At 49.7% G+C, this 13,773-nt stretch overlaps 1 protein-coding gene across 1 annotated transcript; it reads right to left on the bottom strand.

Moving 5' to 3' along the window:
- Positions 1-2,117: 2,117 nt before the first annotated feature.
- On the bottom strand, positions 2,118-3,130 carry Foxb1 (forkhead box B1). The gene has a single exon (XM_052189431.1). It carries the CDS (start codon positions 3,093-3,095, stop codon positions 2,118-2,120), a length of 978 nt encoding a protein of 325 aa, XP_052045391.1. The 5' UTR covers positions 3,096-3,130.
- Between the last annotated feature and the right edge of the window lie 10,643 nt (positions 3,131-13,773).

Genomic DNA, 13,773 nt, shown 5'->3' with positions numbered 1-13,773 from the left:
TAAATGCATCCTGTTACTCCCCTCCCCCCAGAAATGGCAAAAACAAAAATAAACAACAACAACAACAACAAAAAAAAAAAAAAACCTACTCAATAGAAAGTGAACAGGTTTCTTGACCTGTACAGTGAACCTTTAGGTGATTTCTGAAAGAAAGAAATTGCCAACAACTACAGTAATCTAAAGAGTAAAGAAAGGACTCCTCCAAGTCAGAGGCATCAAAATAAGGACTAAGTAGCCACCCTGAGAGCACTTGGGAAATTCCCATCCTTCTGTGTGTGTAAGTGCAAAGTCATAGAACGCATGCTTAGAACAGGCAAAACCACACAGGAAGTAGTGCAGTTGTGTAGTGTGTTTCCTTCAGCGCTGCACCTGTGCCTGGGGTTTGCATCTGAAATACTTGGCCTCAAGTCTCCCCCTGTGCACAAATGTCTTCCATGGTCCCCTTAGACAACCCCTCCCACACCTGCAAGAGCATAGGAGGTTTCCCTGTTTTCACAACATGATCTGAAAAGGGTAAAATACCCAGACCATGTGTTTGATGAGACTGCTGCTACCATCTTTTGTCCTTTGTAGCAAGTCTTCAAAAACACACAAAAACTTAATGAAATTCGAATTTACATATTTTAATGAGAAAATATTATTTAGACTAGGTCATAATTTAATGTAGACACCTTTTAAAACTCTGTCTTAAAATGGTCATGCTGGGAAGAAGGACGTCGATATTTAAAATGCCATGCGAATTCTGTGCAGAGAGAAAGAAAAATAAAGGGGAAATTTTTTTTTCACAGCTTGGACAACACTACAATTTCTTTTTTTAAATTAAGCAGGTCACACCGGAACAACTGTTGGGTCGTTCTTTGTTTGTTTTCTGTCAATTACCTAGAATGCTAAAAGTAACGTACCAAACCAAAGTGCATTTTACACAGTGTAAATCATTCCTATTTACAACTCTTTGCAGCCCTTTAGCTTCACGGAAAAGTTCTTTTAACAGAAAGATCTGTCCAGAGGACACCTCTGCAGACATCCTCCCCTTCGCGTTCCCAGTCGGTTTATCTACAGACTTCCCCAGTTGCCCTAGGTGCATTCTCCATTGGGCTTAGTTCACGTTTCTTTTTTTCTTCTTCTTCTCTTTTTCCTTTTCCTTTCTTTTCTCTTTCATCAAAATAAATAGCTAAAAAGGTCTCTAAATAGTAAGAAAGTTAACATCCCAATTAACTTCCCCCATTCCCCCCTACCGCCTTCCCACCCCCAAAGCTGGCCAGAAGAGTAAACATTCACATTACAACAGGTAATTGTAAAGAGGACACTACCCCTTCGCCCCTAGCCAGGCAGAATCTCAAGTTCACTGTTTACATTTTTTTATACCGCGCGCTTTGTAAACAATAACGGTGACTTTGAGCTGTGTTTTGCTTGTGTGTAGGACAAGCATCCTCCCAGTTTAGCAGCCTCTCTCCTCACTCCCAGCTAAGGGAGCTTCTGGCCGGAAACAAAACCCAGAAGGGGGGGAAATCTTTAGAAGGCCGGGAGGCAGGGCCGCAGCCGCAACCGGGGGAAGTAGCGGTCCGCCCATCCCGGCCTGATGGGCGGAGGCGATCCCGTTGGAGGATTAGTGAGTGGGCCCTGTGGCCACAGATTTTCAGGACCTAAGAAGATCCGGCCCGCTTAGTTTGGCTGCAGCCTCGGCGAGCTTCTGTTCCCGGCCGGACAATGTCTCTGGTCTTGAAATTGTGCAGAGTCCAGACCTCTGCCTATCCAAGCTCAGAAGATGCGTATTTTGTTTTGTTTCTGTTTTCTCCGAGCAGGAGGGAGTCAGGGTGTTCTGCCTGTTGGATGGGCGTGCATTTCAGGGACCCAGGAGGGGTCGCTCGGTCTTGGGTTAGCCCCTGTTTTCTCTGGTGCCCTAGAGGGACGAAGACAACTTTCACCACGCCTTCTGGCAAGTTTGTGGTTTGTCTTCTGAGTCCAAAACCAAAAGTTCTCCTAAGAGCGAGGACTGAAGAAGGTAGAATGGACAAGTCGGGGTGGCGGTTTCAGGTCGCAGAGGTCTGGACCCGGAGCAGGGAAGTGTTGAGGGGGTGATGTGGATGTGACCAAGACGGAGCCCCGACTTCTGTGGGTCAGTGCACGGCCACCGAGTGCAAGGCGGAGGCCGGGCTGGTGAGAGTTTCGCTAGGGGTGGCAGGGCTGCTTTGGCTGGTGGCTGTCTGCGAGGAGGTGGGGCTGAGCGAAGGCGGCGAGTTCGAGAGCAGAGTGGGGATGGGTGCGGGGAGCGCGGGCAGCGCGGGCACTGCGGCCGGCGTGGGTTTGATGGGCACTGGGATGGCGGGCAACGTCTGGCCCGCGGCATGGCACAGCGGCTTCAGCGGCACTCCATAGGCGCTGTAGTCGCCACTCGCCATGGAGATGGGGGTGGCTGAGTCGATCATACCTGCGGAACCGTACACATGTGGCCAGCCGGTGCCCAGAGAGCTGCCCATGGTAGTTAACTGGTTAGGGAGCGGGTAGGCAGCCGGAACCGGCTGCATGGCAGAGAAGGCTAGTCCCCCAGGCATCTTGTACTCCCTTGCGATGATGTTCTCGATAGCAAAAGGATGCTTGAAGCCGGAAGGCTGCGCCACACCGCCCAGGTTGTACGCAGCGGCCGGCATCTGCGGCAGATGCGTGCCCGTGGCGGCCAGCGCGCTGAGCCGCAGCTTAGCCTGCTGCTGGAGGTACTGCGCGGCGTCCGCAGGCTTGCTGGGCGCCAGGTGGTCCGACTTGAGCACCTTGAAGCGCTTGCGGCGCCGCAGGAAGCTCCCGTTCTCGAACATGTCTCCGCAGCTGGGATGTAGCGCCCAGAAGCTGCCCTTGCCCGGCTGGTCTGGCCGCCTCGGGATCTTGATAAAGCAATCGTTGAAGGAGAGATTGTGGCGCAGGCTGTTCTGCCAGCGCTGCGTGTTCTCCCGGTAGTAGGGGAAGCGGTCCATGATGAACTTGTAGATCTCGCTAAGCGGCAGCATCTTCTCCGGAGAACTCTGGATGGCCATGGCGGTCAGCGAGATGTAGGAGTAGGGTGGCTTCTGGTCGCTGTACGTGTTGCGGCCCGGCCGAGGCATCTTGCTCAGGGTCCGCGCGGCCCGGAGGACTGGTCGGATCTGAGAAGGAGGTGGGGTGGGGGTTGGTGATGGAGAAGGGCAGCTTTTGTAGGTGCAGAGACACCAGCGAGGTCACTCAGGCCGAGTCACAGATAGTAGTGGGCGGGGAAGAGGGAATTCTTGTGCTAGCAACTTTGCACACCAAACTGGATAGACGCAGCTAGGGGAAGTGGAGAGGGGAAGACAGTGAGCAGCAGAGAGGTTTACAGGAAACTAAGTAGGACCTGGATTCAGTGGAGGGGGGATAGAGAAATAGACGCTCACCTTAAAGTTGTTCCAAGTTGCCGGTCCGCATCCGGGATGGCGTGGCTGGTGGCCTAGTCCTTCCCAGTGCGCGATTGGAGCGCAGCTTCGGGGACCAGTGAGACTCGCTGCTAGCTGGGCTTGGACTCAGCCGGGTAGAGATCCTCTCCGCGGGCTCCGCGGCGCTCGCGGGTCGTGCGTCCTGCTGGGAGGCCGAACTCGGCTGCCGAGTGCCCGTGAGGACAGTGGCAGACGCCGCCTCGGGGATCCAGAGGACGCTGCTGTGGTGTTCGTGGTTCCGCTGAGCTAGGTGGCTGCCTCCATGTCCACCCTCGAACCATCTGATAGTTTTAAGCAGTGACAGGAGCAGAAAAGACCCCTGTAGCGGCGCTTCATTAATGTGCCACTTCTTAGCTATCGTATGACAATCGCCTTGGGAGGAGGAGGAAAAGGAGGGGGAGCGGGGGCTGCAGAGGGAGGGGACTGAGGAGAGAGGAGAGAGAGCCTGGCCAGCGCTGGTTTCTTTCACACCTATTTACATGGACACCTTGGCCAATAGGAATCACTTCCAGCAGAAGACTGGGCGACCGGGAAGAACCTCTGCCGCCCGCGGGGAGCGGGCAGCGCGCCCACCGGTGTTGGGAAGGTATGAGCGGCGCGGCGCGCGGAGCCGGATGGCCGGCGACCACTCACTCTCTGAGCTATCTGCCGCGCCGGTGGTGTTTGACATGGAAATTGCTCGGCTGGGGTATTCTGTTTCCTCTGCATTGTGTCGGGTTTGTATTGTTAGCTAACTTATAGCACAGGCTTTCTCCTGAAGGGCGACCCTTTTACTTTGGTTGTCACTGAGCGGGGTTGATTGGATGGGCTGTTCGCATGGAAACCTACCTCGCAATCCCACCTCCAGTGTTGCAAGAGGCAGGTAGAAATCTGATTTGACCTCCTGGAGTCTTCAAAGCTGCACACTAGATTCTATAGCTTTAAAAAGGTGGTAAGGTTAATAGATACATATAGATAGAAATATTCGGACAGCTGGGTGATAGGTCCGTTTTGAATGTTAAAGTGTAAAGGTATAATACATATATATATATTGGTTGTGAGCCTAGCCCTTTAACGGCTGAGCCATCTCTCCAGGCCAAGGTAAGTTTTGGGTTTTTATGGGCTTTTTTGTTTAAGAAAAAGAATTAATAAATGTATTAAGTTCTGCTTTAATACCATTTTTTTTCAGCAATTTGATGGGCACAAGGATGTTCAGGGTACACTGAGGCAAGGCAGCATGTGGGCCTGGGGAAGGCCTGAGTTTGTCCAATGTACGCTATCGCTTCCAGGTCTCCTTTCTCCAGGTGCTTGCGAAGTCTGAGGTTTCTTGGAAGTTAGCGGTCAGCATTTTGAAGTCCTCTCCCCCATTTTATATGGGACTAGTTTCTTTAGAGTTTAGAACGCCATGAAAAGAAAAACAGTGCCTGCTGAGACCAGCGAGTTTTTTTTTTTTTTGGGGGGGGGGGCATGGCTCTGGTCATTGGGGCCCGGTGAGAGTAGCCGGCTCCTTCGAGTTCAGCTTTGCCTTGTGAGGATTAAATGAATCATTAGTATCATTACCATCATCTTCATCGTCGTCGTCGTCGTCGTCGTCGTCGTCATCAACTGTTAGGAAATAAACCGCGACTCAACGGTCGGCATGTACGCAATGAGCACTAGCCAGGAGCTCCACGCCTTTCAGGGCTTTCGGGGGCTTTTGTGGCTTTAAAAAGAACCCCATGCCATTAGGTTAAATACTTAATACCTACAGTCTACACAGAATCAGGAAAACTCTTTTTCCTTTTTTTCTTTCTTCCTCCCCCTCCCCCATAGGAGCAGACTGATAGTTTTAGTGTGAAGTTTCTTAACACTTTGAATGACAGTAGAGCATCGGTCTGTGGATAGCAGGAAAATCTTTCAGCGTGCGCGTGTATACACACACACACACACACACACACACACAAACCCCTACTAACATAACTTCATTAACCACAGTTTCGAAGCCGGTCAATAACTCACCAAAACGTAACTTAAACACGACGAATTTAGGAGATTAAACAATTTCATTAATATTGAAATGGCTTTGGCGCCTGGGCTGCCGCGCTTTAGATGCAAGCGCACGTTTTTCAATATTAACAGAGTGCTTGAAGGGAAGACTCAAGTCACCTTCTTAATTCGGGGGTTGGGGGAACAGGAGGAGGGAGGAGGTGCGAGCAGAGAGGTGGTGGTGGTGGTGGTGGGGTAGAAGCATTGACCTGTCTCTGGGGGCAAGGCTCGAACAGGGCAGATATGTGGATTTCTCTTCTCCAAAGATTCAATCAGTTGGACCCTAGGCCCAGTTTGGGCCAGAGGCAGCCCTACTGGCCTGAGCTGCGCGCCGCGCTACGACAAACTACGGTTTGATGGTGTGTCTGCGCGTGCCCGGGTTAGACTCTAGGGTCTGCAGTGGGAGGAGCTGGGAGCGCAAAGGGGTGGAGAACCCGAGGGGTGTTTGAAGAGGGATGGAGTTCTGGTCCGTGCCTTGCTCGCTCCAGATGTGGCGTCGGAGGGACTAAAGCAAGCGCTGCTTTAAGCCAAGGCAGGGTTGCTCCTGGGTGGAAAGGCGCTGGCTTGGAAGCCTTTGAGTATTTTAAAGATGTGCAGGAGTTCATAACAAAATGCAAAGATGGATAAAATATTTATGGTGGTTGCATTCGAGATGGTAACCGACCGTTTTCTCCCCCAGCCCCGACCCCAGTAAGATACTTTCCTACCCGGACTGGGTCTACACCTTAACGGTGAGGGATAGCGCCCAGCACTTTCTTTCTTTCTTTTTAAACAATTGGCATTTTGTTGTCCAGCCAAAGGGGCCATTGTGTGGCTGTCAAAATCACCGCTTAGAGCAAACAGAAGATTAACTAAATTCTAAAAATGAAAACGTTAACGGGAAAAAAAAAACCCAAAACAATCACCTTAACTTGGAGTAAATCTTTGTTCATTTCCCTGGGGAAAGTTGTCACCACCGAGTTTATGCAATATTATAAGTAGGGACTGATGTTTGAGGAATTTTTAGTCTGATTACTTTTGAGAAGGGAGCTGAGGCTCATTGCCCTTGTTTAGGGTTAATCAAGTAAACAGAAATAAGTATGCCTGTGTATGGAGCTGTGAGAGGCACTTAACTCCCGGGCATGGCTACAAAGTTCTACCTCAGTTCCTGTTTGAGGTCTTCAAAGCCCTAGAGAGCGAGGGTGGAGTTGCAAGCTGTTTACAGCATTTTAAGGATGGCATTGTAAAGACAAGGAGTGCTTTTCAGAAATCTTGAAAAGTGCATCAGTCTTTTGTACAAAACCCAAAGCCAACAGAAGCTGGGTGGTGGTGGAAGGGGCAACAACCGACCCCGGGGGCTTATGGGGTTGTTGGGAAAACTGTATAAAACACACACAAGTCAATTATACCCCATGTGCCAACCAAATGGAGATCCCCTCCAGCAAGGACCGTGCGTCGACTCGTCAAGCCCACCGCCTACCACCTTTCTCCACTGAAAGTTTGCTAGAGCCTCTTTTCCCATAAGCTGGACCACACACGGCTGCATATTTTGCAATAATTTATGCTAATTTCCCTCCATAAATCCACAATTCGCTTCAGTGACACCCGAGCTGCTGAGGGAGTAAAAAGGAGACAGAGGGGTGACAAAAACAATATTGATTTTGATTCCTTGTGTTGTTAAGCAGGTGTGTGTGTGTGTGTGTGTGTATGTGTGTGTGTGTGTGTGTAGGTGGGGCTGGCTTATGAAGGAGGAGAGGGCTCCGGAGGCGAGGACCCTCCCCTAGGCATCCCCTCCCTCCAACCCAACAAACACAATCCAGAAAATAACCGCGCCCAATTTGTTAATATTTACCAAAACGGATGGGAGGTGCCAAGAACGTACCCAGCCGCTTCTGAAGGCTTCCCAAACACCAAAAAACAAAACAAAACAACAAAAAAAAAACAATACCCCTCGCCCCTACTCCGAAAGTGAACCACATGCAGCGGCAAGACTGAGCTGGGCATTGCCCCCCGCCCCCCGCGGTCCTGCAGTCACTTTCTCCCGCTTATCCCTTCGCTTTCCTGTAATACTGTCCCTTCTCTCTTGCGATACCCTGTCCCTTCTCTCTTGCGAGACCGCCTGTCCGCGACCTGGACTGATATTGGGGCCGCCGGGAGGACTGAAGACCGACGTGCAGCGGGAGCTGAGGGTTTAAGGGTCTTGCGGGTCTTCTCTGATGCGCCCCACCATTCCTGGTCGCCTCGGATATTTATTTACTGCTACTGCTTGCTGTGCTCGCTCTGAGAAACCCGCGCTAATGCACCGCGTCCCTTTGTCCCATCAGTCATTCTTGCCCAAATCCGCACTTTGGTGGCGTGAAACGACTTAGCTCTCCTTTCAAAAGGATTTTGTTCCCGGGGTATTCAGTACTAAACAAACTTCTTCAGCCTGTCAGTGGACAATTAAAAAAAAATACCGTGCTGAGTGTAGCAGGCTGTTTGTCCTGGGCATCTGTAACCCACTCCCCCCTCAATACACACCTCATCCATCCACCCCACACACCCCACACCCCACACCCCACCCCACACCCCCCACCCCCGCACAACTTTGCCTCGCTTTCCTGTTCTGGACCTCAGGCACCCCGGCTTATGGGCTTGTCGGGCAATAAGCACTACTTGCAGGTTTTAGGGACTCAAAGATTCGCAAAGAAACACAAGAAGCACCCACCCTGGCTTTTCGCTAGCGACTTCCGTGGGATTTTTGAACCTGGCGGACCCTGCCTCAGGAAAGAAGGCTGAGGAGGAGACGACACACTTTTCGCTCTCGCGCCAACCGCCTACTGTGACTGGCACCAATCGCCAACCTAAGGTCTCGGTCAGAGGCCTCAGGGCCCTGCCACCAAAGGAGCACACGTTTATACAGTTGCAGGGAAGATGCCTGATAGGGAATTTGAGAACCATTTCATCCTTGGTGGCAGAACCATTTGAGAACCATTTCATCCCTGCCACATGGGCGTAGAACATTAACTCAGAACAGGAAGGGTGAAGTCAAACTTTTCATAAGTATTCTTATTGCCTAAAATCACGCTCCTTCCATTTTCTAGTTTAGACTCCCTGGTTCCTAAGATTAGACTCCCCATAGCGGTCCACCTCCCTAACTCCCATAGAACATGCTCCGATCCCAATAGATAAGGGCGACTTCAGAGATGTTCCTTTCCTTTGTCCCCACCAGGAAACTGAGACCTCTGGCTATGTCACTCTTGTCTGTTTGGACCAGGAGAGAAAATGAGTTGAGTGACCATGCCCTGGATATACTACCCAGTTATCCCCAGTAGCTGCTACAAGGTGTAAGTACCAGAGGCCTTGCTTTCCCTTCAACCCAAACATAAAACAAATAGTAGCTAAAGTTGGGCGCTACTCTGGCTGGCTGCACCACCCCCAGTCCTTAAAATGTGACAACAGTTCTTTACTGGGAGCAGGCAATTTCAATGCCCGTGAAGAAAACGGCTCTTTTCCCTGCTCAACACAAAGCCCTCTATTTGGGATCCGTTTGCAAAATACCATTTGGTGTTCGCTTTGCTTTTGGCTTGCACAGAGACCGCGCGGCTTAAAATCTTAGTTTCCACATCAAATCTCTACCCAAACTGTTGCTTCGATTTCATCTGAACTTTACCGAGCCTGACAGTACGTGTGTGTGTGTGTGTGTGTGTGTGTGTGTGTGTGTGTGTGTGTGTGTCTAAAAAAGCATTTGCCAAATATCCCTGGAAGAATTTCTGCTGCGTTTGGCGACTACCTCCCCCCTTAAGTTTTGCTTTGCACTGTGTGAAAGCGAAGACGGAACTCCAAGCTATTATTTTTATTGGAGGGAATATTGCTAAAGCTACCTTGGTATTGAAGGGATTAACTTGCTTTTTCTCCCAGCCCCTAACTCTGGGGTTAAGGCAGCAGTGGATCAACTGTATAATGTGTGCACTGTTCGCTCATTTGTACAAGCAGAACAAAGGTTGGACTAAGCCAAATTGCATTGCACTTGTGAACCGAGTCCCAATGTGAAGTATCTTTTACAGCGGGGGAAAGAGAACAATTTCGTGTATGTCTAAAAGGGAGTGACAAAGCCACTTTCTCCAGCAGCTCAAAGTGAAGTATCCAGGCGTGACATTCCCAGGGTGAGGAGGGACAAAAGCAGGGTCAGGGGGATGAAAAAGAGAATCAAACAGCCACTTTCACATGCCTGCCCTCAACTGCTGCACCTCTCCATAGTAGGAAACAAATGTTGTAAAAGCGGGGATTGCTTCCATTCATTCAAAATAGCAAATGATAGCTAAACAACATTGTCAAAACTGAATCAACTTCTGTGCAGTACCACCCAGAAAAAGGTATTGTGTTTTGTTTAATAGCAGGGTGGAGCGAAGGGTCCTTTTTTCCCCCCCTTCTAGAGGGAAGGGTAGAAAAATCACCCTCTTTTCAAATCAACCTCTTTGTTGGGAAGTATTTGTTTGCTTAGATTTAAAAAACAACAACAACAAAACCAGGCTGTCTGACTAGGCACCGTATTCTTCAAATATTATGGGGAGAGTCGAAAAAGTAGTTTTTGTTGTTTTTACTTTCAGAAAAATTGCCAGCAGTTAAACAGGAAGACTTTTTTTTTTCCAACTTTCTTTGAATGTATTATGGAGAGGATTGACTCAATACTTTTAAAGCTTGGATACAATTGATTCAGGGGGACCGCAGACTTTTGAAATGAGGAATCTTTTGCACCCATACTATTTTATTCTGATCACAACCCACCATATTAAACCTTCTTTAATTTGTTTTGAAAACTGGCAACCTGTGGGTCACCAGCCTTAAAACCCCCGCTTTGTTTTGTTTATTCAGACTGGGGTGGAGGCTTAAAAGGGGTGGCCCTGTGCAGTATGTTTTCTTAATAGCACAAACGGATCTCTCTGAAAAACCCCTACAGCTTTCAGATGGAGTAACTCTCGACGTTCCTGGTTAGGTTAAAACTATTCATTTATTCATTCATTTTCTCCCCCTCACCGTGTGTGTGTGTGTGTGTGTGTGTGTGTGTGCACGTATCCCCCGCTGAGCTGCCACCCACAAAGAAGGCTGAAAAAGAAAACGGGAGAAAAGAAAGCGGCTGATCCTCTGGGCCTCCCCCCCAGCTAAGAATGGCTGGGGGCGGGGCTTGGAGGGGCCAGCTTGGCCTCAGGAGGTTGGCAGCCCCCGGGGCGGCCTGAGTCCTTCCGCTCCGTTGAAGCTCACCTGGGACGAGGGCTGCGCACCCTGATCTTGCCACAGAAGCTGAAAGTCCGGGCGCGGTACCCTCTGGGATCTCACTACCCTGCACCTCCTCTGGACATTCCAGACACCCTGGGGCTCAGCGGGGGCTCACAGTTGGGATCTAGCTGCCCCGAGTGTGCCCGTCCTTTACGTAACCCCCGCCCCCCTTTTTTCTTTTTTCACTTTTTCTTTCTACACTCCCTGTTCTCCTCTCTAGAAGCCAGCTTCTATTCCCCTACCAAATTATTGTCCACTTCCTGGAGCGCAGCCCCGGGGGTCGGGGGGGTGGTTCTCTAGTGTACCCAGTAGGCCTAATTGCCAAAGGAAGAAAGAAGGAAGGCAGGGGCAGGGGGGGAGACTGGGGGTGGGCAGGAAACAAAAAGTCAGAACCTTCTACCCCGACCCTTGAAAGCACCACAAACTAGCACACCTCAGCAGCTAAGCAGTAGGCTGAAGCAGGTAGGTGGGCAGTGTCAGACAAATCACCAACCCTCCAGTTTGTTACAGGAGACCTCCGCCCTTCGATTTTGGCAGGCGTCGTCGGTTCCTGCAAATCAAGTAAGCAAAGTGCCTCTACACACACACACACACACACACACACACACACACACACACGTCTTTGCAGTTTTATCTCCATTTAAAGTTTTTATTTGGGAAAGATTTTTGAAAGTAAACATTAATACCGCGGCTATCTTTTTTTTTTTTCCCAACAGTTCCTTCTCCATCCTCTAGATAAATCTAGAACCACGGAGCGTTCTATGAGTCTAAAGAGGTGATTTTTTTTTGGAGTGACAGCCATTTTCTTTTTTATGGCGGCCACCGTCTATTTGATTGGGGGGAGCTGGTGGCATCCTTTTGGCTAGGTAAGCTCTCCATACCTTGTGAGCTTCTTCTTTCACCTTCAAAATAGTTTGGGTCCATCGTTTTTAAGACACACTCCCGAATAGCCAGAGCTTGGGGGAATTTATCCGTCTCCTTTCTGTCTCCTATCTTCTATATACGGATTTTTTTTTTCATAGCAAAGTGCGGGGTGGGGGCGCCTAGGCTCCACATTAGGGGGTAAAACAGATGAGCCAGGCGTTATCCTCCATGTCTTACACCGCTTACTAAAAGGATCTCACTTCTCTGGCCATGTTAGCAAACTTATGTTTTCCTTTGATCAAGTCCTCTCACGCGCGACCTGTTGATGACTCAGAGTGGCAGTGCGCGGAGCTCCGTGGAGAAGCCGGTTATGTAAACTGCTTGTGTATTTCACATTATCATCGAGCTATCTGGAGGCAATGTAGATTTTCTAAAGATCTAATGAATAAACAACCAGCAACTGCTGGCGGTGTAATTTACATTGTTAATGCCTACATATGTATAATAAATACGCATTTGTATGCTTTCAAATAAACTCTTTAGTTTTAAACCTGTGGTGATTTTTTTTTCTAAAAAGTAGGGGTGGGGGGAGTCTTCTTAAGAACGCGTGTCATTTCACTTGGCTGGTAAAAATGGCTGAGTCGGAGCCTAAAAGCGGGTCCGCGGTCTAGTTATCTCTCCTACCCAGCGATGAAGCAAGATCCGCAGGAATGTGACGCGCGCTGGACTCAAGCTGGGGAAAAAAAGAGCGTGCGTTTGCAGTTTTGTGCTTAGTGCTGGCCAGAGCGCTTCCTCGCGGAGTGGAACTCTGGAGAGAGACCGAGGACATTGCCACTATACCATCCAGACATCTTCCCTCAGCGACCCGCCCTCAGACCGCAACCTGGTTGAGGGACTTGGGGTTGTTGATGCGTCGAAAATCCCTGGATATAAAGTTGCTCCAGGAATTTCCAGACTGATGATGTTTTCCCGCGTGCCTCCAGAGAGTATCTGGGACCAGCCTGGGAAAGGCAGGGAGAAAGAAATGGGGTCCTGGGCTACACCGCCCATAGAGGGCAAGGGGCGGCAGGAGCAGGAAGACTTCTGGGAGCCACGCCTCCTCGGCCGGCCACAGGGCTCGGTCTCCGCACCCAGCTCTTGCTTTCTGATACCGCAGCACCCCCCTTCACTCAGCCACCTATGTCAGGCCAGGCTTGGGCGTTTGATATCTTTTCCCTCCACCAACCAGGTGCCACTTCCTTAGCGTGCCTCAAGGCAAATGTCTTATCTTGTCCTGGATCTGGAATACATTATTTTAATTAAGTCTTTGGCGGTTTACTTTCCTCTGAGATCTGTTCCACGGCGCAATTAGGAACGTATTGGTGCTAGCTCGTATGAATATTCAGGAGCGTGTCAATTAATTAGCAGACAGAGGAATCTCATTACGGTGCTCAAAACCCTTTTAGTGTTAAGCAGAATTAAGGGGTATTCGGCAATGCACTGGATTAGTGAATATTTTACTGTGCACTCATTTAACTTCATTATCGCTGCACTTACACTACTCTCTGATTTTATTAATTAAATTGCTCATTAATTTGGCCAAAAAGGATAAAAGTTTTAATGCGCCACCCAATAACTTGGAAAGTAAACTTTCGCCCCGCTTAGATTCCGCTTCCAGAGAGGACCCACTGAAACTTGCACAGACAAGCAGCTATCTTCTCCTTTCAGTCGCAGCTTCGAGTTGCTCAGGCGCGCCAGCCCTGGACTCCAGAGGTGTGTTAAGATGTCTGGGATAAAGAGCCTCAACGCTGCGACTACCGGGTAGTTCATTCACTCATGGCCTCCCTGGATTGGCTAGAACGTCCGTGCAGTCCTTAAGTATTAAGATAAATAACTTAGTAAATGAATAAGTCTCTTCCTCTGGGGTTGAATAGAGAAGATGTGATTTGTCCAAATACCACACCTCCGCCCCAACCCTTCCTCCGGGAAAATGCCTGGGAATCAGTGGTCAGCAAGCCGAGGAACTTCCATGCTCCAGGCTAATAACATTTTACCTAGGAGAGCACAAAATGCATCTGCTTAAGACCCAGATCACAACACCCCCTAAGGTCTGCCCCCTAAGGTCCAGCAATCTCAGCCCCTGCCTTTGTGGCTGCTTGGGTCCTCCACCATAGAGCCTTGCCTGTCCGATGGCCACCTTCAGGCACCACCCGGATCCTTCATATGTCCCTGGACCACCTGCACCCCTCTTACC

Source organism: Apodemus sylvaticus, chromosome 7, assembly GCF_947179515.1.
Source record: "Apodemus sylvaticus chromosome 7, mApoSyl1.1, whole genome shotgun sequence".
Lineage (NCBI taxonomy): Eukaryota > Metazoa > Chordata > Mammalia > Rodentia > Muridae > Apodemus > Apodemus sylvaticus.
The sequence above is the reverse complement of the archived record's forward strand: the minus strand, read 5'-3'. Positions and strand labels throughout refer to the sequence as shown.

Coding starts and splice junctions, on each gene's coding strand:
- Foxb1 (XM_052189431.1), bottom strand. CDS start 3,095: ATGCCTCGGCCGGGCCGCAACACGTACAGCGACCAGAAGCCACCCTAC.